Raw genomic sequence first — 27926 nt, 5'->3', positions numbered from 1 at the left:
CAGAGCATAGAGAATTTTAGGAGAGGAAAGTGAAAGTACTGTGTATGATATGATAATAATGGATATGTATCAGCTCAGTTCAGTCACTCAGTCGACGTGTCTGACTCTTTGCGACCCCATGAATCGGTAATGACATTTATAAACACTAGTACAAATCCACAGAATAGTACCACACCAAGAATAAACCCCAAGGTAAACCATGAACTTGGGGTGATTGTGATGTGTCCATGTAGGTTCATCCTTGATAACACATGTATCATTAGAGAGAATGATGCTGATAATGGGGAGGCCGTGCATGTGTGGGGGCAAGAGGTATATGGGCAATCTCTGTATCCTCCTTTCAATTTTGGTGTGAATCTAAAACTTCTCTAAAAAATAAAGTCTTGAAAAAAAGAAAGCAGAAATACCAGACAAAATATGACTAGAAATCAAGAGAAACAATGGTTACAGTTCCACACGGGATTCAAACAATGGAGCTATAATACAGCAATTAAAAAAGTAAAGTTATTTAATAGTACGAGTTTCAGAAGGAAACAAGAGAATGGGGCAGAAAAAAACAATCAAAAATATAAAAGATACAAATTTCCCCAAATCAGTGAAAGATATCAATCCCAAATCCAGGGAGATCAGTGACTCACAAGAGATATAAAGAAGAATACAGATAGGCACATCACATTCAAACTGCTTAAACCAAAATCTTCACAATGGTCAGAGAAAAAAAATTACCTTCAAAAAAGCAACAGTAAGACTTAAACCTGACTTGTCAGTAGAAACAATGAAAACCTGAACCCAATATTTTATCAGTACAATGAATTCATTCATCCATTAGACAAATATGTACTGAATATTTACCACATGTTAGATACTTTTCTAGGTACTCAGAACACATCAGTGAACAGAACAAAGAATGTATATTACATTTAATGTGTAAAATTATATAATAAATATACTTATAATAACATTTTTAAGGGAAGAAATTAATTGTATAAAACAGGCTTAACAATCTATTCAGAAAATACACTTCACAACACTGGTGAAAGAAATCAAAGAGGACGCTAATAGATGGAGAAATATACCATGTTCATGGATTGGAAGAATCAAGATAGTGAAAATGAGTATACTACCCAAAGCAATTTATAGATTCAATGCAATCCCCATCAAGCTACCAATGGTATTCTTCACAGAGCTATAACAAATAATTTCACAATTTGTATGGAAATACAAAAAACCTTGAATAGCCAAAGCTATTTTGAGAAAGAAGAAGGGAACTGGAGGAATCAACCTACCTGACTTCAGGCTCTATTACAAAGCCGCAGTTTTCAAGACAGTATGGTACTGGCACAAAGACAGAAATATAGATCAATGGAACAAAATAGAAAGCCCAGAGATAAATCCACGCACATATGGACACCTTATTTTTGACAAAGGAGGCAAGAATATACAATGGATTAAAGACAATCTATGATCCAGCAATCCCACTGCTGGGCATACACACTGAGGAAACCAGAAGGGAAAGAGACACGTGTACCCCAATGTTCATCGCAGCACTGTTTATAATAGCCAGGACATGGAAGCAACCTAGATGCCCATCAGCAGATGAATGGATAAGAAAGCTGTGGTACATATACACAATGGAGTACTACTCAGCCATTAAAAAGAATTCATTTGAATCAGTTCTAATGAGGTGGATGAAACTGGAACCTATTATACAGAGTGAAGTAAGCCAGAAAGAAAAACACCAATACAGTATACTAACGCATATATATGGAATTTAGAAAGATGGTAACAATAACCCTGTGTACGAGACAGCAAAAGAGACACTGATGTATAGAACAGTCTTTTGGACTCTGTGGGAGAGGGAGAGGGAGAGGGTGGGGAGATTTGGGAGAATGGCATTGAAACATGTATAATATCATGTATGAAACCAGTCACCAGTCCAGGTTCGATGCACGATACTGGATGCTTGGGGCTGGTGCACTGGGACGACCCAGAGGGAGGGTATGGGGAGGGAGGAGGGAGGAGGGTTCAGGATGGGGAGCACAGGTATACCTGTGGCGGATTCATTTTGATGTTTGGCAAAACTAATACAATATTGTAAAGTTTAAAAAAAAAATTAAAAAAAAAAGAAAATACACTTCATTATTGCTGTTAGAATTATAACTCAAGTTTTTAATTTAATAGACTCATGACTAGTACTTTTTCAGTGATGGATGAGATTCTTTATAATCAAGTATAGTCTATATATTAAAGAGCCTATCTTACTAGTCTGGCTTTTGGGTAATGAAAAGTCATGAAATTTCAGAGCTGATCCTTCAGAAAACCCTAGAGATGATCCATAGTCCAGACTCCTCGTTAGAGATGAAAAGGCACAGTATTATTTAACTCAATTTCCAAGGTCACACAAAGAAGTTAGAGACACATCTTAAGTCCCAGTGACTCCTGGTCAAATATGCTTTGTTGTTGTTCTTTGTCATTAAGTTCACTGAGAGATGGGTTTAATTTAATTTTTATTAAGGTAACATGCATATAGTTTTAAAAGTAAAATGATTTATGACACTTAAAAAGCAGCAATTTTCTTCCCTTCCTCTGCCCACCTCCAATTTCTAGTCTCCAGAGAGAACCATGTTTAACTTCTAATATTAATAATACTGGGCTTCCCTTGTAGCTCAGTCGGTAAAGAATCTGCCTGCAAAGAAGGAGACCCCAGTTTGAATCCTGGGTTGGGAAGATCCCCTGGAGAAGGAAATGGCAACCCACTCCAGTATTCTTGCTTGGAGAGTCCCATGGACAGAGGAGCCTGGCGGGCTACAGTCCACAGTGTCTCAAGAGGTGGACACGACTTAGTGACTAAACCACCAACCACTACCACCATTAATAATGTTCTTTTGTTTGACAAAAGAATGTTATTGTGTGACAGCTTATCAGTCATATACCTCGTGTACGTGAAAGGAGTCCATTTCAACTTGTTCATTCTACAGTGCATGCTTTATATTCAAGGCACAGGCAGAATAACTGGTAGGCTACCGGTGACCTTGTTGCTATACCTACAATAGGACTATCAACTAATGAAATGGATTTTCATGAGTGATTTATGAAATATGTCTCATTTCTTTGGAGCTGGAGCTGAATACTGGTTGCAAGGGATTAGTGGTACGACAAATACACATAACTTCAGAGAAGAGAAAATCTGAATTTCATACTGTGCATATTTTTTCCTAAGCTTTAATAGTACAAAAGGTTAAACTAAAAAAATTTCAAACTCTCTAATATTTTAACTAAAGAGAGTAACAAATTTAATATTAATAGAATCTTTATGATTATAAATAAGTCTACATATAGGTCATGAAGAGATAATATACAGCAAATCATTTTCATCTTAGTAAAGTACTACAATACAAATAATTTGCTTTTGGCATTTGAAGTGATGCTTATTTTAGCCATCTCAACATTGGCTTTGTACACTGAATGCTTATGATACAAAAATATCAATACAGGTTACTAAACAATTTACTTTAATAATTATTGTTTACATTAATATCACTATTTCATGTTTTGTTTTTTTCCTAGAGAAAATACCAAAGAAAGAAAAACCTTTCTGTTCACCTGGTCTGTATAAATTTAAATTCTAAAAACTGAAAATGTCATAACTATAGGTTTACTTTTTAAATGAAATTCTTCTCAATTATTTACATATTATGCCATTTGCATCACAAACTATAAGACAAGTGACTTACATGAGACAGGAAGCTGGCTGTAGACTGGGAAGATGGAACATTGGAATGAGAACGAGCAGCAGGTGATGGTTGTAGAAGGCGTGGTTTCACAGCAGAATTTGAGGTGTATCCAGGGCCCTGCAGTTCCTGGAAGACAGTATACATGTGAGCAAAATAACTGTCAACCTACAGCTGGAATTGTGAAATCAAAATGTATTTTTGCAAATAAATTTCAGTCTTACATGTTGAACCCCTAAAAAGTTGAAGCCAAAGTATTAAGCAAGATGCATGTTATTCTTTGGGGACTAATGCTGGGCTTAGCAAGAGGCCTTCACACTTGAGAATGATGTAAGCATTCCAGGTGGGAAGCGGCATCTCCAATCAGAGGCTACTACATTGGTTTTAACTCGGCCAAACACTCCACACCAGTTCTGACATACTACTGAGAAGGTTCCTCTCCAACTATGGGAAGGTATCCAGTATTGCGACTTTGAAGTATGTCTGCACTTCTAAAATATACTCAAAAAACAAATCTATTTCAGTGGAAAATGTACTATTTTTAAAGCACACCTGACTTGTCATGCAAATTACCTCATTTTTGCTATTCTCCAAACAAGTCAAACACGTTTGACCGCCTCCTGTATGCAAACCTCTGGTTCCCCAAGGTAAGTACTTCTGTGTTTCCTTCACGCAATATAAACCTAACATAAAGCATGATGCTTCAACGTGTTACTATATAGGAAAAGGATAGGTATAGTAGGTACAATGTATAGATTTTATAATTGTTAATATCAGATAATGTTAAAAGTACACTTGAAAGCATCTAAGATACATAAGAAAACCTAAAAGTATATCAAACCAAGGCTTAAGTTTTGCTTAAATAACTATTTAATGAAAACAAAAGACCTTACTTTTACATCCAATGTGTGTTGAAGCTTTAGGCGCACAGATTCTTGTTCCTGACGCTGTATTATATCTTGACATTCTGCAAACTGCAAAGATGCCTACAATCAAGCAACCACATGTGGTTTATCCTCCATTCTTCGTGCAATTTTATTTTATTAACGTATACATGCAGAGTCACCATCTCTTCAAGGAAACTTCCCTCCATTCCTAGCATAGTGCATTACATTTATCTATTTACTTATCTGTTTTATTCAGAAAACTGAGAGTTATTGGAGGTCATGTCTTTGTAGCCCCAGCATCTATATGGCGTTTAGTAGGTGAAGGATACGTAAAAGAATGAATGAACTACGGATGAAATGAGCAAACAGCTTTAGCAATGGTAAAAATATTTGCATAAAGATAACCACAACTGAAATTCATTGAGCCCATATATCATGTTCTAAGACCTAAGTTTGCATAGTTGGGAACACAGACCATGTTCTGTCACCACGGAGGCTCTGATGTCTCAAGAAGCAAGGACTAGTTTTGGTATACAGTATTTTCAGGTTTCCAGAGTTTGCAGGTGACACAAAGAGAGATTCCTCCTCTACAATATATGGCAAGGACAAATGTAGTGTCATCACTGATCTTCTCAGTCATTAAGCTGCATTCTCTACCTGCACTTTCTGAACTCCACAAAGCGCCACACATTAGTATTACTTCATCTTTTTATTGGTATCATTAACAGACTGTATTCTACCAAGTACTGAAGTCCTTCTTTGAAGGTAAATTAGACTGGTGGTATTTTAAATTATTCAGGCCACAGAGGATACCAGAAGCATCTCACATCTTGTATTTTACTGCTCTTATGTTCATGTTAGCAAAAAAAAAAGAGAAATTCTGTAAAAAGTATGCATCATGATTTGTTCTTAAAGCTCAGCCCTCTCTACAGGATACAGTTCTTCCTTGTGTGAGGTGACTGGGACACAATCCAATTTGACAGATTTGGTGTCTGTCAACATGGAGCTTTCCTGTTTAGTTGTTAACTACTGTATGTATTTAGTTAATAACCACCTTATCAAGAGCAACTTCCATATTAGCAACCTTTTCTTTCAATCGGCGCTCCTGAGATCGCAGGACTTCTAGTTCTCCGGCCATCTTGTTTTTCTCTGTTGAAACAGTACTCAATTCCTGGCTTAATTTTGTCTTCTCTTCTTTTAGAAAATGCTTCTCCTACAATTACACAGGAGCAAATATCAGAAATGATACGGCGATGTAGATACTGAAGCACCCACACATCGTTTCCCTTACCCTAGACGTGTTAATTTTGCGCTTCCACTATTCGCCTATTTGGAACCTACGGCAGGACGGGAGAAAAGAGTGGTAAACAACAAAGACACAGCAAATAAGTCCATGCAGTGAGTGTGTGTGCGTTCAGTGGCTTAGTCATGTCTGACTCTTTGTGACCCCATGAACTGTGGCCCGCCAGGCTCCTCTGACCATGGGATTTTCCCAAGCAAGAATACTGGAGTGGATTGCCATTTCCTTCTCCCAGGATCTTCCTGACCCAGGGACTAAACCCGCGTATCTGGTGTCTCCTACACTGCAGTCAAATTCTTTACCACTGAGCTACCAGGAAAGACCAGTGAGAGGTATAACAAATGTATGTGCATACTTGTCAATATTTAGCCTCATTCTGAAAAAGCACTGCAGCATTTTGGGGAAGGGGAAAAGCAACTGCTTTAGTTGCCCTCATTTTCTACATATGCTGTTTACCTTCTCATTGGCATTATGGTCAGTTCTATTGTAACTCTTCTTCTGAAACTGCAAGTCTATTCCAAAGACTGACTATTCCCTGATTGATGTATCAGGGAATATTTGAGCACAACACAGATTTCCCCTTTACTAATGCATGGTTTCATCTATGAGAAATACTAGGTCAGTGCAGAAAACAGCACCCAGCTAAGGAGAGTTGCACAGAAATACAAAAAACAAACATACACACTCTTCAAACAACTAGCTCCCTCAGTTTACCTTGTGTTATGAGCCACATCCTATGTCACAGAAAAACCTACCTTCTACCCCTTCTTAACAACTATCACACTGCAATTCTTCAATGCACACATTCACAAGCAAACTTCAGGTCATTTTAGGATAAAGGGCCATTCTAATTGTAGTATTTAGGTGTCTCTTAAGCATTTACCGTGTAAAACTGTGCTACCATTTTCATTAGGTTCCTACTTTTCTTTTGTCACTGATGAAGTGCATCAGTGTCGTGCTCCTAATCCCACCACTCCCACAAGTCCTGTGGTGGTTTTTGTTGCACGATTTTGCATAGTGTGATTTTAGGAACACAGTTGTTACATTAGAGTGGAACTGAATATGCTCTGCTTATAATCACTCTGTCTCTACCACGAGTATCTTCTTGCAGTTAAAATACTAGCTCTTGGACAGCTTCATGTAAGAAAATGAAATCAGAACACTTTAACAGCACACATAAAAATACATTCAGAATAGGTTAAGGACCTAAATGTAAGACGGGACACTATAAAACATCAGCAGAACACTCTGACATAAATTACAGCAATATCCTTTTCCATCTATCTCCCAGAGTAATGGAAATTAAAACAAATTATAACTCCAATGGCATTAAATGAATGGGACCTAATTAAACCCAAAAGTTTTTGCACAGCAAAGGAAATCATAAACAAAATGAAAAAACAAGCCACAGAATGGAAGAAAATATGTACAAATGATGCAATTGACAAAAGATTAGTCTCAAAAATTTGCAAACAGCTCATGTGGCTTAATATGAGAAAAGAAACAATCCAATCAAAAAATGGGCAGAAGACCTAAACAGACTTCTCTCCAGAGAGGACATACAGGTGGCAAGAGGCACATGAAAAGATGTTCAACATCTAATTAACAGAGAAATGCAAATCAAAACTATGACGAGGTAACACCTCACACCAGCAGAATGGCCATCATCAAAAAATCCACAATCAATAAATGCCTTAGAAGGTGTGGAAAAAAGAGAACCCACCTACACTCTTGGTGGGACTGTAAACTGGTAATTGCCACTATGGAGAACAATATGGAGGTTCCTTAAAAAACTAAAATTAGACCTATCACATGAGTCAGCAATCCCACTCCTGGGCATATATCCAGAGAAAACCATTGTTTGAAAGGATACATGCACCTCAACGTTCACTGCAGCACTGATTTACAATAGGCAAGATATGGAAGTAATCTAAATGTCCATCAACAGATGAATGGATAAAGATGTGATATATATATGCAATGGAATATTACTCAGCCATTAAAAAGAATGAAATAATGTCATTTGCAGCAACATGGATGGACCTGGAGATAATCATACTAAGTGAAGTGAAGTCACACAGAGAAAAACAAATGTTGTATGATATCACTTATATGTGGATTCTAAAAAAATGATACAAATGGAATTATTTACAAAACAGAAACAGACTCACAGACTTAGAGAAGGAATTCATGGTTACTGGTGGGAAGGGGTGGGGGGAGGGATAGATTGGAAATTTGAGATTGAATATACATACTACTTTCTTTTTTCTTTCTTTCTAAACTAATTTTTATTGGAGTAGAGTTGCTTTACAGTGTTGTGTTAGTCTGCTATACAGCAAAACGAATCAGCCATATGTATACATATATCCCCTCTTTTTTAGATTTCCTTCCCATTTAGGTCACCACAGAGCACTGAGTAGAATTCCCTGGGCTCTACAGTATGTTCTCATTAGTTATCTATTTAATGCATAGTATCAAAAGTGTACACATGTCAATCCCAATCTTCTAATTCTTCCCACCCTCACCCCTCCCCCTTGGAATCCATATGTTTGTTCTCACTGATACATTTAAAATAGATAACCAACAGAGACCTACTGTATGGCACAGCGAATGCTGCTCAATATTATGTAATAATCTAAATGGAAAAAGAATTCGAAAAAGAATGCTGCTGCTGCTGCTAAGTCGCTTCAGTCGTGTCCGACTCTGTGTGACCCCATAGACGGCAGCCCACCAGGCTCCCCCGTCCCTGGGATTCTCCAGGCAAGAACACTGGAGTGGGCTGCCATTTCCTTCTCCAATGCATGAAAGTGAAAAGTGAAAGTGAAGTCGCTCAGTCGTGTCTGACTCTTAGCGACCCCATGGACTGCAGCCTACCAGGCTCCTCTGTCCATGGGATTTTCTAGGCAAGAGTACTGGAGTGGGGTGCCATTGCCTTCTCTGTGAAAAAGAATAGATACATGTAAAAAATAACAAAAGAAGACCAAGGAAGAAAATAATAAAAGAAAATAAAATTCATTCCAGAGAAGTTATTAAAAAAAAAAACCACTAGCTCTTTCAAGGTCCTGCTCAGATGTTCCTTTGGGAACCGTCTCCTCATTCTCTCAGTTAGGAATAACCTCTTGCCTTGTTCCCACTGTACTTTGTATCTCTGTGTCTTACTCTGTGTTGTAGTTTACTAATGAGTAAACACACTGGCCTCCCCCACTCCAAGGACAGGGACTCACCTTGTTTGCATTTGTCATTGCCTCTTCCAAAAATTGTATCTTGCTCTGAAGGGCATCTATCTGACCTCTTTTAGCTGTAATTTGTTTTTGCATCCCCATTGCCACTTTCATAGCTGGGGGAAAAAAAAAAGGAACTAAATTGTGTCTTAGTTTTTAAAGTTTCTAAATTTTGAGAGGTGACTATAATTTGATGTTCAAACACTATGAAAAGGTGTAAGATTCCTCTAAGGCACCTGGATCACTTCAAGAAAGTGTTCACAAAAGATTTCACAATATTGGGATACAACAATTTTCAGCAATTACTCAGGGGTTTTGAGCTGAGAAACGTATGTAAATGCTGATGTTCTGTGATTCCTTGCTAGAATTAACTTTATTGACCATCGTAATTTGCCATATCTCCAATGGTAATAAATAATACTGACCAAATTCATACTTACACATATAGGAAATATATACACAAAATATATAGTCATACAATGAGAAATGTAAATAGAATTTTTACTAAAATAACTTTCTAGAAACTCATATATAAAATACCACATAAGACATCTACTATCATTGATCTTTTAAAAGATTCCACTGATAACACAAACCATTCAATTTCCATTGTCATGGGTATTGCCATGTACTCAGAACTCACTATTGTTTCAAAAGTCAAACTGGCCATATAAGCATATATGTGATTATTTTACTGAAACTGGTGACAGGATGAGAAGGTTCTAGACAGGAGGCAAGGCCCTGAAGACTTAAGACATGGCAGGTCACTGAGAAGATAAGTAAAGCTCACCACTGTTTGGAAATTCAGTCTGAGATCCTATGTTGTTTCTTAAAACCAGCTGAGAAAAGAGGTTTGAAAATGCCACTGCTTTTGAGTTATGTCCAGCTTAGAGGTTAAAAAGAAAAAGAAAATGTGGCATTCTTTAAAAACAAAGTATTGGAGCATGAAAGGTCTGACTTCTTGCTAACAAGATATAGTTCCTGTAGCTAAACTGTCCAGACCAGGGTTAATACAGGCACAGTTCACTGGTTTGTTAATAGAGCAAAAGTCTGGTATCATTTGCTCACCACTCTGAAGAATTCTGGTCTGATTAAGTGCATCATGCTTGGCCTTCAAAGGTAATTTTCTTAATAAATTCTTTATTTTAAGAGGATCCTAATTTGAGAGTGAATACAGGGTTACCTAGTTAATTTAACAACTGTAATGGGACTGGGGGAGTTGTGGAGAGGCCTGGAGCACATGAGGAGACTGTCTAGTGGATGGGGAGGTGGGAACAGACCCCAGATGGGCCTCTGGAGTGAGCTCTCCATACCCCACCATTTTGTTTATGTTTACCAGCAAAGACAGAGCTGAATCTCTGAGGACCACACAAAATGTGGACACTTCAAGAATTTCTGTGCCATCTTTGGGCAAGGGCCATGGTAATCTTTTCTGTATCATTCCAATTTTGGTATATGTGCTGTTGAAGTGAGCACAAACATAAATCTTTTGACATGAGAAAATATTAAGAAATAGAAAATGTAGTCTTTAGTTAAATCTTTATTCATATAGTCAGCTAATATAGCCATGTTAACAATGATAGGAATAATAGGAAATAGCAACTAACCTTCCTCTGAATTAACATGGGCAGCGAGGTGAAAAGGGAACAGGTGTAAAGCAGTGAGAAGGGACCCCTCATCCTAGCAGTTCAATTCCCAGGGCACCCTCCCATCTTCAACTCAGAGAAGGAGACAGGAATGGACAAACAGCCATAGGCACACAGTTTACGAAGATAGTAAACGTGAAAAAAGGGCTAATGAATGAAAATTATTGGTGATCTGTATTTATATCAACATTTCCTAAAAAACAATTAATTGGCATAGATGACACCACCCTTATGTCAGAAAGTGAAGAGGAACTAAAAAGCCTTTTGATGAAAGTGAAAGTGGAGAGTGAAAAGGTTGGCTTAAAGCTCAACATTCAGAAAACGAAGATCATGGCATCTGGTCCCATCACTTCATGGGAAATAGATGGTGAAACAGTGGAAACAGTGTCAGACTATATTTTTTTGGGCTCCAAAATTACTGCAGATGGTGACTGCAGCCATGAAATTAAAAGACGTTTACTCCTTGGAAGAAAAGTTATGACCAACCTAGATAGCATATTCAAAAGCAGAGACATTACATTGCCAACAAAGGTCCATCTAGTCGAGGCTATGGTTTTTCCAGTGGTCATGTATGGATGTGAGAGTTGGACTGTGAAGAAGGCTGAGCTGAAGAATTGATGCTTTTGAACTGTGGTGTTGGAGAAGACTCTTGAGAGTCCCTTGGACTGCAAGGAGATCCAACCAGTCCATTCTGAAGGAGATCAGCCCTGGGATTTCTTTGGAAGGAATGATGCTAAAGCTGAAACTCCAATACTTTGGCTACCTCATGCGAAGAGTTGACTCATTGGAAGAGACTATGATGCTGGGAGGGATTGGGGGCAGGAGGAGAAGGGGACGACAGAGGATGAGACGGCTGGATGGCATCATTGACTCGATGGACGTGAGTCTGAGTGAACTCTGGGAGTTGGTGATGGACAGGGAGGCCTGGCGTGCTGTGATTCATGGGGTCGCAAAGAGTCGGACACAACTGAGCAACTGAACTGATGGACATTGAAGTTTGTTAGAAATTATTGAAATAGCTAAAGAAAAAGAAAGGTTCCGATACTTAAGGAATAAATTAAGCAAATGTCAATTTCCCTCAAAAACACTAGGAATTATAACTGCTATATGACAACCATCAGTGATATCTACTGTTGTATGTCTCTCACACATGCTTCACAGTGAAGAAGTGGAAGGCAATGAATCCAGTTTGTGTTTTATTAAATCTATACCAAGGGAATTAAAAACAAAAGGAAAAGATCTATTGAAGCATACCATGACCATCAGATCCTTCCATTGACTTTAATGTATTTCTTGTTTGCTCCAGCTCAGACTGTGCAGATTTTAATTGCATTTTCAGCTTATTTGTAGTAGTTTCCATTTCTTCACTTTTGTTTCGAAAATTCCTTTTTAAGACTTCATAGTCCTCTGTACAACATGATAAGCAATAATAGTTGGTTAATTTTTTTCTACTCCATTGTTATAAAGCTTGTTTTATTTGTAATTAATGATCACAGAATTTTGGAGCTGAAAGAGACCCCACTCAGTTACATCATCATTTGTTACAGAAATGAGATGTACATACACATTTTCAGGGATCTAACTCTTTTAATCTGCTCGGGTGGGTCGTCCTGTTTTACTCTTATTAGTCATTGCTTTTCTTCTAAGCAGTGAAATTGGCTCACATCTATTTCCTCTTAAACCTTCTTGGATAATCATACCCACCACAACAGATTTGGCCACCATTTATAGGCAGATGGATCTCCATGACTCGGTAAGTAACCTGACACTGCCACATGTTTTCCCTGATTTTTTATCTCCAGTAACTATCAAAATACCTGGCATTCATCATTCATATACAAGAATACACACACACACATTCAACTATCCATTTATTTACATTTGTCTATTTATATATGATAGATTTACTTATAAAGGGAACAAGCAGAGTCAAGACCTCTCTGCTGAGATCTAACCCCATCTCTCCAGATATTTTCATGTGGATGCCCTGGTGCCCCCAGACCAATGGTCTTACACTGACTGCCTCACCCTCCTGCTTGTAAGTTAACCCCTCTTGATTTCGTTTTCTCAGATGTTGGTATCATTGTTCTCCCAATACTACAAATTTAAAATCAGAAGCACACACACAACCCCTCTGATCATTTACTGTTGATTCAATCTCCAAAAACTTGCTTAAGTCTTCCCTCTCCTCTCATTCTCATTATATGCCTCAGTTCGGGTTCTCATCACCTTTCCCTGGGACCACTGCAAAACTCTCCTTAGCTGGCTGGCCTCTGTTCCTTTAGGCTTGCCTTTCTCTTCTTACCTGCTGACTCTGTCCTTCTAAAATGTAAATTTGGTGACAACAATCTCTTACTTGGTATCTTTCGCCGGCTCCACACTGTCTGGCTCTCCCTATCCATTCTGCCTCATTTCTTAGTTCTTGTTCATTTGTACTTCTACTCCCATTAAGTGTTTCTGAGGTTGCACTGTGTTACTTCATGCCTTCCTGCTTTTGTCCATAATGTTCTCTCCACCTGGACTGCCCTTCTACCTCCTTTTTACCTGCCAAATTCCTATTCCTCCATCGAACCCAGATATCACCGGCGACAGGAGGCTGATTCCCTCCCTTTCCTGCATCTGCACCCACCACCCAGCCACTGTGCTTCACCCACCGCATGTGACACATTCTACACAGGTCTGGCTTCCAACTAACGTGGAGCCTCACTGTTGTTCCCAGGGCCTGTCTCAGCATCTGGCATAGGAGATGCTCAGCAATCACTGACATGCGTGTGCGTGTATGTGTGTATGCATGTGAAGTAGACAACACCTGTACCATACTAACAGTGAACTGAGGGTATTTTCATCTCCTAGAAATTTGCGTAAGTCTATTTACATGTGCGGCTTCATTATTACACCTCTCATCAAGCTATCTGACTCAGAGGACTCAAGGTTTCCACTTCTCTCACTCTCCCCTTGGAAACGCAGTGCAGAACTTCACGGACACTGCGGGCTGACTAAAGTTAATGGTTAATGAGTGCACACTCTGGGAGCACTTCATGGAGAAGTGTCAGGGTTTCGGGTGATGAGATGCGTGCGCAGGGACAGCATAATTATCCATGTTTGTATCACTGGATGAGGGCCCCTTCTGTCACAACAGTCCTAGTATCCTCGTGGAACGCCACTGACAGCACTCCTACTTTCGGCAGAGTTTGAACTGGAGTAACGTACCTGTAAGACTGTTTAACTCATTCCTACTAGCTTTCACCTCACTTAATAAATGGTCTCTCTCTTGCTTGATGTCTTTCACTGCACGGAGCCTCTCGGAGCCTGCGTTCACCAGCTTCACCTTTTCCAATTCCAGGTCACTCACTCTGGCTTCAAGCTCCCGTATCTTTGCATCTCTTTTATCTTTCAAAATCTAAATGTAGGGATAAATACAAAGGACAGTGCAAGAAATAAAAAAAATAAAATATAAAGCAGCAATAAGAAGTGGGAAAATGAAAGGAGTATTTTACCTTTCTTTTAACCATAGATACCAATTCCCAGGATCACTGGCTACAGCCCTTCATTATTCCTATTCTATATATTCATTCATTAAAAAAAAAACAACATACTGGGCACCTAACTGTGCCAGACTCCATTTTACACGCTGAGGATGGTGTGCAGGTAAGGCCCTAGGTGAGCACCTACTCAGGTTTTACTCCCATGGCAGCTCCCCCACCAGGCTCCCCCTGCCCTGGCCGTGTATAGCAGTAAACAACGTCCTTGTCCTCATGGGGTTTTTCCATTCTCGTGAAAGGAGACAGACAACAACAAATATTGAATAACCAGATGACAATAATGACGGAAAAAGAACTGAAAAGGTGAGAGGGTGGAGAATGAACACAGGGAGGGGGCTGCTACAGGAGCTAAGGTGGTGTGTGGAAGAGAGCCTGACCACTGCCCCGATGAAAGCTTCTAGTCAGGGTGGTTCTTGGAGGTACTGAAAATTTGAATTTGGGGAGGGGGGTCCCATCAGTCTAACCCATTCTGCCTAAAAACTGTTCTTCAAGAGAAACAATTTACGCTGGATCCTTGCTTTCCTTTCAGAAGACTCTATTCCCCTCCCTGGTAAGGACAGCCTATACGATCAGCTCCCAGTATAAAAACTCTGCCCACTGAGCCTCTGATGAACCCCCCTGGCTGGCAACATCTGACACACGTTGTCACAACTTATTGATGGCGGGGTTAAGCATCTTGTGCCCAACTGCAGGGGAGGAAGCTTATGCCTGGTTTCCTTTGGGAGAATTTTCCCCTTTGCTGATTTTTAGATCCTTTCTTTGTCATAAATCATCATAAGGGAAAAAATATTGTTTTTTTGTATCTATATGAGATGATAGATGTTATCTTATTGCTGTAATCATTGCACAATATGTGTAAATTAAGCCATTATGCTGTATCCCTTAAACTCATATAGTATTGTATGTCAATTATATTCCAACAAAACTGAAAGAAAAAATTAATAATATGTGATTTGTTTCCTACTAGTTACCATGGCAGATAAAAGTAATATAAAGCTTGGGAAACTGAATTTTTAAAAATTCATTCAATAGTTTTAAATTCTGATAAATATTTACTGAGCACCTTCTAGGTACACGGCACAAAGTCAGGGGCAGGGGTACAAAGATGAAGATGTGTGCCCTGCTTGAAGAAATCTTCAGTCTTACAGGGAAGAGGAGAAATTGCTATTTACACACACATACACACACGCACATACCACATACCCCAGGCGTGTGCGTGCGCATACACAGCGTAATACAGAATGTGACCCAGGCTGTAAGAGGTACAAACGCAGTACCATAAGGTTCAGGTGGAGAGTGGAATGGGGGAAGGGAGCTCATATTTTCTAAACGTCTTCCACAGACCAGGATCCAAGCTAAATCCTTGATATATACTTTCTCATTTAAGCCTCAAATAATCCAACAAGATTCGGGGTATTTTGGTTTACAGACATAGAAGCGAACATTCAGCAAACAGTCTAGTGCTTTACAGTTACTGAGTGGTGAGATGGGGTTCAAATTTAGGTCTGTCTGAATGGGGACAAAATGCTTTCTCAAACTACGGCATCAGGACAGACTTCATAAAGAAGCTGGATTTTCTGATTTTTCTCTTTTGTATCAGCACTGCTGAACCATTTGGGGGCCACTTCTTGTGGAATTTAAGAAAAGTGTGGAAACTTTCTCACAAAAGCACACATGCACACTGACAAAAACACTTGCAAACAATTTTGGAGTGTCTATAACTATCTTTACAGAACCTACTGCTGGTCAATTAGGTCAGACTTATGGGAGAAAAAAAGATATTTCAGAAGCTAAACCACCAAAACACTCTACAGACCTTAACTTCCTGTAGCTCCAGCCTCCTGTCATTGATCTCCTTCTCCAGCTGAGCTTTCTCCACTTGCATAGCACCGGCCGTCCGCCCGTGCTGGCCCACCAACTGCGTCATGTTCTCAATCTGCTGTCGCAGGATCTCGATCACTTTGTCCTTCTCTGCCATCTGCAGCCTGAGGGCCTCACACTCTGTCTGCACGTTTCGGAGGTGATCCCCTTCATTCTTCAGGTGCTGCAGCTCCTGCAACTTCAAGTCCACCCGGGAGCGCAGCTTCGTGATTTCTGCGTTGGTGGCCTCGATGGCTCGCTCCTTTTCCTGGAGGGAAGCTGTCAGGTCCGACACGGTCCTCTCCGAGCTCTCCAGGGTCATCTTCTTGGCTGTCAACTCTTCCACCACTTTGCGGAGCATCTCTTTGGTGGATTCAAGCTGAGCAGTCAAGGAGGACACTTTTTCTAGACTTTCATTCTTCCCTTGAATGGCTGCCATCTGATTGTTAAAGAAGAATTTCATGGATTTAGGCAGACAGGGAGAGGTCTCAAGAGATCTGACAAGTTAGCTCAAGAAGGTGAAATCATGAATATGACAGTACCTCCAACTGTTTTGCTCTCAGAACTTCATACAGACAGCAGACAAACTTGTGTTAATTAGATCAAGGTGGAGAGACCTTAATTAAATAACAATGCTCATCCAGAATGGTGTTGTAGGGTGGGGACGAGCTCGGCTAGTGTCCTCTGAGGAAGTTTTCCACAGCAATTTATATTAGGATGACACTGGCAACAGTGGAAAGTGGGGTAAGAGTGAAGACAGCTATCCTTTCTGTTTCCCTCTTCCTTAATTCCACCTTTGAGGGAAAAGTGAATGATGGCTTTTATCCAATGTACATTCACATTCTCTGGTCCTTGTTTGGAGAAGAGTAAGATTCTAATTGGGCTTCCCTGGTGGCTCAGACAGTAAAGGATCTGCCTGCAATGCAAGAGACCCTGGTTCGATTCCTGGGTTGGGAAGATCCCTGGAAAAGGGATAGGCGACCCACTCTAGTACTCTTCAGCTTCCCTGGTGGCTTAGATGGTAAAGAATCTGCCCACAATGTGGAGACCTGGGTTCAATCTCTGGGTTGGGAAGATCCCCTGGAGGAGGGCATGGCAACCCACTCTAGTATTCTTGCCTGGAGAATCCCATGGACAGAGAAGCCTGGTGGGCTACAGTCCATGGGGTCGCAGAGTCAGACACGACTGAGCCACTCAGCACAGCACAGCGCAAGATTCTGACCTCCACGTGCTCCTTGCAGCTTTCCTCCTGCCCAGGTTGGACCAGAGAATAGGAAGATGGCTTTGCCTGGGTCTCGGCCAAGGGTGGTCCCTTTGGTTTGGTTTTTCATTTGAGGAAGCTCTTTGTGGGACGCTTTTTGTGTCTCCATGGCAATTATGGCAGGCATTGGAACTATGTGCTTCCTGTCTTGAAGGTACACTGGCGCTCACACAGCACTCCACATGTCACTCCTGGTGTGCTGAACTGGAGTGCATATGTATCATTCCTCATCAGCTTGGGAGGTGAGGAGGGAAAAGCCTCTCTGGGGAAGGGGAAACAAAAAAATCTACTGGAAACCTTCAACACTGCTTTTCCTCAGATCTCCCTATGTGCTTAATTGCTCAGTCGTGTCCGACTCTTTGCAACCCCATGAACTGTAGCCCACCAGGCTCCACTGTCCGTGGGGATTCTCCAGGCAAGAATACTGGAGTGGGTTGCCATGCCCTCCTCCAGGGGATCTTCCCAATCCAGGGATCGTACCCAGGCCTCCCACATTGCAGGCAGATTCTTTTACATCTGAGCCACAGATCTCAGATGAAGCTCAGATCTCCCTATGGTCTGATGCTTTTCTATTACTAGGAATTATTAGGTTACCAATTTCCAGGTGAAATGAAAAGGCCACTGGATGGGAGTTTCATTACTCAACAATGGACAAAAGCGAGATGAAGTTTAACATCTGAAATTTAACAAGAGGTCGGAACCATAGAAATAAACACCCAGTTTACATATCTTGCTCTCAGAGCCCACAGCTCTCCCCGGGGGAGGCCCGGCCTCACCTGCCGCTCCATCTGGCCCTGACACTCGCTCTTCATGGCCTTGAGCAAGGCCTCCAGGCGCTGCACCTCCATGTTCCTGTCGTCCAGTTCCCGCCGCAGGTGGTCGATGGTGATGCTGTTGCCCGTGTCCCGGTCCCACAGCCTCTTGTTCTGCTCCTTCTCCAGACTCAGCTCCTTCTCTCGTTTATGTAGGTCGGCCTACAAGAAGGGACGTCAGCCTTCCCCCTCGTGTTACACATTGGTTTTCAAACTCTTTTTCTCCTTACATCATCTTTGGAGTTTCTATGTGATTTGACAAGACTTCGATTTGGAATTGGATTCTTAATTATTTTAGATAAAAAACAATGATTTCGTAGAAAACTAACATTTTGTTTACTTATAATTTCTAGCATTACAAGTAACTCTCAATGGACTAGACCCCAGATTAGATATGAGGATGCTGGGAAACATGCAACAGGAGGGAGAGAAGTGAGGATTATCCCGCAGTTTTAGAGTCAGCTCTCCCTTGAGTGTGTGCTGATCAAGCCCCGGTTAGCCTGTGAAGGACTCTCCGGCAGCTGAGGGCCTTGTAGCCTGAGGTAAGGTTTGGTGGGGAGAGAATCCTGTTCTATAGGAACCCTAAAAAATATCACAGGAAGGGGTACCAACATCGCCTTGCCTAAATTTCTCAGCCTGTAGTACCCCTAATGGAGGGCAGAAGCTGCTTCACTACCGTCGGAATCCTCTTCCTACAAAAATTTTCTTACCTAAATTTGCATTTAACTTTTCTTTACACATGATTTGTATGTGTTTTGAATGTTGTTTGGCTTTGAAATGAACGCTCAACCCTACTTCAGTTTAGCAGAACACAGTACCTAACGGAAAGACTATGGCTGTTCAAAGATCACCTTCACCCAACTTGTAAGCCCTAAGAGTTGTGCTTAAAGTATACAATATTATATTTCACACGTAAAACTTGAATAGTGTCCAGGATGCTGTGTTGTGTGTAAATGTACAGACATGTTGTAAAATTTGGAATTTTAAACTAGTTTTGTGAAATACTGTGGTAAAACTTCCCAGAATTAATCTCATTCATATTTCAGAGCACCTTCTTACCAAGAGCTTTTGAAGTTGGTCGTCCAGATTTCCAGATTCCTGACTGAACTGATCACGTTCCGTCCGTGCTTCAGTTAGCTCTGAGTTTGCGAGAACTAACTGCTTCTCCAGCTCTTCTATCTACAAGGAAAGCACAAATCAATCTGACTACGTCAATGAATAATATAAAATAAATATAGTCTTTGGAAAACAAACAGTATTATTTGAGGCAATGGTATCATTTGAGGGGCAAAAATAAGAGTTCATTTTGTGATGTATTTTGTAGACAAAATTGTCATGTATTTTGCAAAGTTTTCTAAACTTAAAATCTATGTAGAATTCAGCCAGACAAATTGACCAAAATGAAATACTTGGTACTGTGAGATTTAGCCATTGTCTGTAATATGTCACTCTCATGATCACACTATTCAAAATCTATCTTCTGTGAAAATGAGTTCTATAATTTGGTATTTAAGGAAGCTTTATGTGGCATAAAGAATATTCTACATAGCCCACACAAATTAACTATATTATACTTAGAAGTGCTATTTTGTTTCAGAACATCAGTTTCAAAAATAAAGGCACTGACTATAAAACAATGAATGGTAACAAGTTTATAGTTATTGTCACTGTTAGTCACCCTATTTTGGAAGGATACACAAATATATATATATATATATATATATATAAAATAATACAATTCTCATTTTTTCTAACTATCAAATGGGATAAGAATACTAATTTAAAGAACTGTATAGATGTAGTTCTCTCTTACAGACAGGCAGCTGTCAGATCTGTGTGACCATGCATTTCTATGACATATGCCAGAAGGGCCATCGCTGTAAACATCATCTCTACAGCTCTTAACCTGGGGCTTCAGGCTACAAGGTTAAGATCTTAGACAATGGAGATTCTGAGTTTATATTTGAGCACAGCTACATAAACTCACTACTTAGACCCAGATATTAAAGTAATGAAAAGCTACTGAGTGTTATATAGTGATACCTGATCTTTAATGTGATACCTACAATAACATTTCACCACCAATTTCCAATAATAACAAATCTTTCATGTCTGCATAAATGCTACATATTCCTTACTTCTAACGCATCTACTGAATAGGCTTCCAAATACAGTCGAGAATAAAACTTACTGACTGGTTTGGATGGAACTGTGCTTAAATCTTCTTAGAGAACATACGAGCAAGACTAACATTTCGTGACACTATTTGAAGTTGGTCTAAGTTCATTTAAGATCTTCATTTATTAATTCGGTGTATATATGTTAATTATATTACATATAAACATGTATATGTAACTATCTCTGATAAATGGTAAGGATGAATACATAGATGGGTGTGTATACATATATATGTCTTTATTTACATACATACATACATGACTTAAGAGCATACTAATACAGGACTATCAAATAGTTTCACATTTACCAACAGAGTAGTATCACAACCTACAGGAATGTGAATATAAATGTTAATATTTACATTGGATATATTTCAAAACTGACTTTGTAATTGATTCCATGTTTTATACAAAAAAGTATTTCACAGGAATTAGGTAAAACATTAGATAACTGATAGAAATGAGCTCATAGATTCTAACAATCCTATAAAAAATTGCTTTCACTCTTGTGCTCCTATAACAATTCATCCTCAGGGACACAAGCAGCTTCCTAAGACAAATGAGTACTATCAGCTGAAACAACCTCTTCACCTCTACTATTATCAGGAAAGACTAACTCAGCACACTTAGTACAGACATTAAGAATACTGAGGGAAAAAAACATCAACTTTTACTATGGTTAGACAAATGTGATCAGAAAGGCAATATGATCTGGTTGAGAGTCAAACAGCCTGGTTCTGAACCAGCTTCTGTCACATAAGCTCTCTGAGTCTGTAATTTGAGTCTAAATTATACATCTATAATTTGAAAAAAGTATTATAGATGATGTTTCAAATTCCTTTCAATTCTGCTTCTAATATTTTTTCACGTAAGATCAGTATTAATAAAGCTGAAATTCTGTATTTTCAAAGGAACCATATTTGAGCTCTAAATTTAACAAGAATGCTTTCAATTTTAAAAGTTACTCATATGACTAAAACGAACATTTTAGACTCCTAGTCTGGTGTAAAACCATTTCTATCTTTGAGCAAAGTATTTGTGTGGTTTAAAAGCTTAAATTAAGACTTGCTATTTTATGTCTGTTTTCACTTTTTAAGAAATTCTGGATAATCATTTAATGTTAAATTCTACGAGACCAAATTTTGAAAAGAAAAAAGAAAAAGAATCAACTTGTATCTTTCCATCTAAGTATCAGATGTTCCTCCAGACCCCGCAGGAACATTAGTTTTGTAGTTGTCAGTACTGACTCAACTGCTATAGCTCTGCTTTTACCTTTCACTTTTTAAAAGTAAAAATATTTATATTAATCAATCAATCAAAAAGATAAATGGAGAGTGAAAGGGAAAACCATTGAAGTAGCAGCTGAGCTGATACAAACAGCTGTAAAAAAACACTATGAAGAAAAAGCCTTTTAAAATGTTCAGGATAAATACTGACATCTGAGATGTATTAGTTCTTTTCTTTTTCGTTTCTTTTTAAATAGCAGCACTGGTTTTCCCTTTCACCATCTATGAATCTACTTTTTGTTTTGGATCACCGGACAAATAAGTACTGGGATCTCATTATAATCGTACAGTGATTTTAGATATCACCAATTGTGCCAAATTGTTATCTCGTTTTCTGTGCTCAAAAATACACAGTTCTGGGATATTAAGGAATGCTGCTGGTCAGCATAGAGGTGCATTGGCAGAACTATGCAGAGATTTGCATAGAATCTCCCTGCACAGGGTATAGCTCCAGCCAGTGCTACTACAACTTCACTTTTTGAGTAGGAAGTTCAGCCCCAAATGCTTTCAAAGTAGGAAAAGTAAACTCAGAATCAAGACTGTGAGATATTTTTGTTATCAAAAAGCGAAAGTTAAGAGTAAAGCCAAATCTACAGAGCCAATAGTGACAGCTTCTACTGGTCCAAATTCGTAAAGGGGAATTCTGGAGGTTCTCCTAAAATGGAAAGAGAAGAATAGAAAAATATTACAGTAAGACACTTTTGTATGTCTGAAAGCTATGTCTACAGTCTTCTTTGAAATATCACTTTTCATCAGTATGAAAATACTTTTGCTTATCTGAAGAGACATTTGTCTGGCTAAACAAGTTTTCTCTATACTTATGCATTCTAGTTGGGAAAGTTGTTCAGACCTGTGATGTAATCAATTTTTAAAAATAATAAATATTTTTTCTGAAGGAATCTGACCCTCAGGAGAAAATACTAACACTGCCTGCCTCTCATAAAATATGTTGATGTATAATATCAATATACTCTTAAATCATAAGTCTCTCTTCCCACAAATCTCGCTTTTAATCATAGCTGTATTTTTTCCTTGTTATTTGGGCAGTATATATTGTATATATTAAATGTACAGCAGCAGTGGAAAAATACAATTTTAAGATTTGATTTAAGATTTTAAGGTTTTAATAGGCTTTAGCCTATTAAATGTCAAGGTAAATGAAAATAAAAGAAATTAAACAAAGGAATCTGTGTTTTTTTTTTAATTCTACATTCAATTTATCACAACAAAAACATTTCATAACAATAGAAATTTTCATGAACACAAAATAAAATACTTTCATTAATGTGTCTGATCTTCTTTGCTTAGTTACACCATGCATTTTTTTTTTACACCATGTATTTTAAATGCTTTTCAGGTCAGAGTACATTAAAATCTGTATTTACATGGCAGGATAATCATCTCTCAGTGTTCCTTGACTAAAGCAAGTTACTATTATGTGAACCGTGAACTTCCTGATGTTCAAGCTGGTTTTAGAAAAGGCAGAGGAACCACAGATCAAATTGCCAACATCCGCTGGATCATGGAAAAAGCAAGAGAGTTCCAGAAAAACATCTATTTCTGCTTTATTGACTATGCCAAAGCCTTTGACTATGTGGGTCACAATAAACTGTGGAAAATTCTGAAGGAGATGGGAATACCAGACTACCTGATCTGCCTCTTGAGAAATTTGTATGAAGGTCAGGAAGCAACAGTTAGAACTGGACATGGAACAACAGACTGGTTCCAAATAGGAAAAGGAGTATTTTGTCACCCTGCTTATTTAACTTCTATGCCGAGTACATCATGAGAAACGCTGGACTGGAAGAAGCACAAGCTGGAATCAAGATTGCCGGGAGAAATATCAATAACCTCAGATATGCAGATGACACCACCCTTATGGCAGAAAGTGAAGAGGAACTCAAAAGCCTCTTGATGAAAGTGAAAGTGGAGAGTGAAAAAGTTGGCTTAAAGTTCAACATTTAGAAAATGAAGATCACGGCATCCGGTCCCACCACTTCATGGGAAATAGATGGGGAAACAGTGCAAACAGTGTCAGACTTTATTTTTCTGGGCTCCAAAATCACTACAGATGGTGACTGCAGCCATGAAATTAAAAGACGCTTACTCCTTGGAAGGAAAGTTATGACCAACCTAAATAACATATTCAAAAGCAGAGACATTACTTTGCTAACAAAGGTTCATCTAGTCAAGGCTATGATTTTTCCTGTGGTCATGTATGGATGTGAGAGTTGGACTGTGAAGAAGGCTGAGCACCGAAGAATTGACGCTTTTGAACTGTGGTGTTGGAGAAGACTCTTGAGAGTCCCTTGGACTGCAAGGAGATCCAACCAGTCCATTCTGAAGGAGATCAGCCCTGGGATTTCTTTGGAAGGAATGATGCTAAAGCTGAAACTCCAGTACTTTGGCCACCTCATGCGAAGAGTTGACTCATTGGAAAAGACTCTGATGCTGGGAGGGATTGGGGGCAGGAGGAGAAGGGGACGACAGAGGATGAGATGGCTGGATGGCATCACTGACTTGATGGACGTGAGTCTGAGTGAACTCCGGGAATTGGTGATGGACAGGGAGGCCTGGTGTGCTGCGATTCATGGGGTCGCAAAGAGTCGGGCACGACTGAGTGATTGATCTGATCTGATCTGATCTGATAGAGATCCTAGGTGCCAACTCGATTAGGCTTAATACGTTTTACTAAAAGTCTCAGTGATCTGGATTAAAATTAATTAAACTAATATGCCCCCCTTTTTTCCAATAATGTTGACTGTTTAAGACTGTAAAAATTCTTCATGATCAACTGTTTACAATAGAGCAAGGTAAGACAATGATTTTAGTATTATGTTTGCATCTATATGACCTCAAAACCCTCATATAAAAGGTTTCAGTCATTTATCTGGGGCTAATGCTTCTACAATGCTAAAGAGAGAGGTGTTTATAAAAACAAAAACTATTTTTGTACCATTAAGATGTCAGTATTTGTTAAAATCTCCTACCATGCCCAAACTTAGGTTGATCAGCACAGTGTTACACATCAGAAACATGCAGATTAGCAAACAATTGGGTGACAGCTTATGAAGAGGCTGTTTCCAAGCAACATTACAAATGGAAAGCTATATTAATTTCAAATTATGTAAGATAGAGAGGTGAGTCAAGTCTTACTATTTAGTATTTTGTGGCTTTTCAAAGGGTTTGTCAATAAACAATGAAAATTAAATCTTTTCAGAATGGGTTGAGTATGATGAATATCAGTCATTGTATAGGCTTGATCTGCCCAGAATGGGGTGGATGTTCCTGTTCTCCATCTTCAGGGGAAAAGTCCATCCTGAACTTGAACACAAAAGGCAGGCCTCAGAGAAGCAGGAAAGAACAAATATTTCTGTCTGGGCTTTTGTTTCTTGGATTTAGCCTTTAAGAAGTCTAAGGCTCCTGAAGGCTACTTCTAGGTGGCAGTGGTTGAAATGACCCCCCAGAAGAATCAAGGCCAAGAGCTAAGGAAGAGGTTTTCGAGAGCAGTGCTGTTCACACTGCAACCCACCAGGAAAACGTGAAATCAATTTTAGTGGGCGTCAAATCAGTATCTGAAGAGAAGAAAAAAAGCCAGTGTCGTAAGTATTGTTTTGTGAAGTGTACTTCGATTGTATCTGCGTGCCCTAGATCATATGGAAAACTAGATTTCTTGGTGTGGGTAGAGATCAAAAATGTTTGAAAGCCCCTGTAGAGGATCCAAATCTCAAAACTGAGATTATACAGTTTCATGTTACTCTTTATTGTTTAGACCTTTATAGCAAGATCATGTCTGAATTTTCTATCCTACTTTTAGCTCTGCAACAACTAACTAAAATTGAAGTCTTGAACTAGAGAACCGAGGAGAAAGAGCCCCCTCCTGTGACCAGCACAGGGGTGACAGTGATAATGAAAGGAGGGGTTGCCCAAAGGCAGGAAAATATCTGGAAGAATTAGTGCTGCAATTTTTCAACTGCCTCTTCCCATAAGGAGCTTTTCCCCTTGTACCATTACCCTGTAGAACTGGATTATGTTATAAAGAAAATCTGTCAGCTTTCTTATACTCTTATTTTTTCCCAATCAACTAAGGAGTAAAAAAATTGGCTATAAGGGGTTAGACCTGAGGTTCTCTTATAGGTAGGATGATTATCTAAAGGATTTATCTTCCAAACTAGGGCATGTTGGAGGTGAAAGGTGGTATTCACAAAACAGGATACTATTTTGTGTCCTTGAAATCAACAAAAACCTAAGCTCCAAAAGATTGGTTGATAATGAAAATAGTTTCTTTTTAGCTATGGAAACTGAGAGAACAGAATACTGTAGTAAATATTAATTAATGTCTAGTTTTAATAGGAACCGTGTGATAAGAGATAAAGATTTAGCTTGCTAATTATTTTTTATTCAGAGTAATCTTGAAGTGAATTCAGTCTGTAAGCTTTACAATGATTAATAAGGGGGAATTGACGTAAGGAAAGAAATAGCCTAAAGTATTCAGTGGGAGGGGGAGATCAGCTGGTGCCAAGTACTTGCAAAAGCTAAACACTGTAGCAGTAATTTAAATGATGTTATCCTTTAATTTTTTAGAAACTTGCTTGAAGTATGCAGGAAACTTTTCTAAGAACGAACTGATTTGGGCAAACACTGTTTATAATTTAACATGTAGATATTTAGCATCCATCTTATAAACTGCTTTTAATTTTAAATGGTTGCTTTGATTCCTCATTTTCAAATAAACCATTAAAAACTATCTAATTGATTCTGTGTATAATAGTCTCTGGAAGCAGAACAGCAAAATTTAAACTCACCTTGTCTTCATACATCCTTTTGGCTTCCCTTAATTCAGAACGTAGTTGAGAAACAGTAGATTCCAGGTCACTGAGTTGGCGCATATACATTGAGTTTTGGTTTCTTGCTTGCTCTCTAAGAAGGGTTTAAAGAGGGAATAAGAGCAAACAAGATCTAAGGCAGAAGGAAAAGAGCATGACAGAGGATGAGATGGTTGGATGGCATCACTGATTCAGTGGACATGAACTTGGGTTAACTCCGGGAGATGGTGGCCTGGTGTGCAACAGTCCACAGGGTCACAAAGAATTGGACATGATTTGGCAACTGAACAACAAGGGCAATTAGCAAACTAAGAGTAAGTGTGATACCTAAGGGCGCTCTAGCTTTTAGGTACTTTCACTAATTATTTAATATAGCCACTAGTCTTTTATCTTTCAAATTGGTTACTAAAGGCTTAAGTTCAAAATGTTAACTGTTAAACATAGATGATGCATACACAGGAGTTCATTTTACAATTTTATCTCTGTATGACTGAAAATGTCCATATAAAAAGTTTCAACATGGGAATGCAAATTATAAAATTATTTGTATGTTGTTAGTCACTAAGTCATGTCTGACTCCTTGGAAACCCATTGACTTATATGTATAATTTATATATATTTATACACATGTGCATGCTCAGTCACTCAGTCATGTCTGACTCTTTGTGACCCCATAGACTATAGCCTCTGGGACCCTCTGTCCATGGGATTTTCCAGGCAAGAATACTGGAATGGCTTGCCATTTCCTCCCCCAGTGGATCTTCCTGACCCAGGGATCAAACCCATGTTTCCTGTGTCTCCTGCATTGGCAGGTGGATTCTTTACTATTGAGCCACCTGGGAAGCCCATCTACACACACACACACACACACACACAGAGATATATAGTGTGTGTTTGTTTTATCCAATCAGTTGAAATGTAGACAAAAATTAAAACATGCAAACCCCAAGAGGCCCAAATACTTGCCATAATACTTCTGATATGGTTATAAAGTATTATCCATATGTTAAATAATCTTTTCCATTTACTTGAATGTTACAAAAGTTTCACTTTCTTGTAGAATCAACTATTAAGCATTTTAAAAAAAGATCTTAGAACAAAAATCAAAAAATAAAATGAAGATAAATAGCTATCAACTTCAAACCACCAGGACACACATACTGAATGATTTCCAATTGACTCTGGATACTGTTGGCTTGGCTCCGAGCACTGCTAGCTTTCTCGGTGAGTCCTGTTATTTCAGCTTCATGTTCACTTATTAACTGTTCAATCCTATAGAAAGAATGTGGTGATAGTTATTTGATACAGATTTTGCCTAATAATGAATTATTCTAAAAATTAATGATTTTCAACACTCATATTTGGTATTTTGTTTTA

The 27926-nt window shown here is 38.9% G+C and overlaps 1 protein-coding gene and 1 non-coding gene across 51 annotated transcripts in view; both read right to left on the bottom strand.

Annotated features, from left to right (window-relative positions):
- The window catches only part of CCDC158 (coiled-coil domain containing 158), an 83043-nt gene that overhangs the window by 29570 nt on the left and 25547 nt on the right, over nucleotides 1-27926 (bottom strand). For 12 of the 50 annotated variants that reach the window (XM_086405228.1, XM_086405222.1, XM_086405241.1 and 9 more), the window contains 11 exons: nucleotides 27711-27821; nucleotides 26529-26643; nucleotides 19320-19439; nucleotides 18225-18422; nucleotides 16144-16626; nucleotides 13996-14185; nucleotides 12040-12192; nucleotides 9143-9255; nucleotides 5673-5831; nucleotides 4625-4717; nucleotides 3735-3860 (listed from right to left, as the gene is read on the bottom strand). In XM_086405228.1, coding sequence (XP_086261354.1) covers nucleotides 3735-3860; nucleotides 4625-4717; nucleotides 5673-5831; nucleotides 9143-9255; nucleotides 12040-12192; nucleotides 13996-14185; nucleotides 16144-16626; nucleotides 18225-18422; nucleotides 19320-19439; nucleotides 26529-26643; nucleotides 27711-27821 — 1861 coding nt within the window. Of the gene's footprint in view, nucleotides 1-3734; nucleotides 3861-4624; nucleotides 4718-5672; nucleotides 5832-9142; nucleotides 9256-12039; nucleotides 12193-13995; nucleotides 14186-16143; nucleotides 16627-18224; nucleotides 18423-19319; nucleotides 19440-22317; nucleotides 22379-26528; nucleotides 26644-27710; nucleotides 27822-27926 lie in introns of all 50 variants that reach the window. The other 38 variants (XM_086405232.1, XM_086405224.1, XM_086405243.1 and 35 more) reach the window with 9 other exon arrangements.
- LOC147370439 (U6 spliceosomal RNA) lies at nucleotides 10509-10615 on the bottom strand. The gene has a single exon (XR_015166325.1). It is a non-coding gene; the product is annotated as a U6 spliceosomal RNA (small nuclear RNA).

The sequence above is a fragment of the Bos grunniens genome, chromosome 6, assembly GCF_055505025.1.
Source record: "Bos grunniens cultivar Pamir isolate PY7600 chromosome 6, Bosgru_T2T1.0, whole genome shotgun sequence".
NCBI lineage: Eukaryota > Metazoa > Chordata > Mammalia > Artiodactyla > Bovidae > Bos > Bos grunniens.
This window is presented reverse-complemented; position numbering and strand designations above follow the sequence as displayed.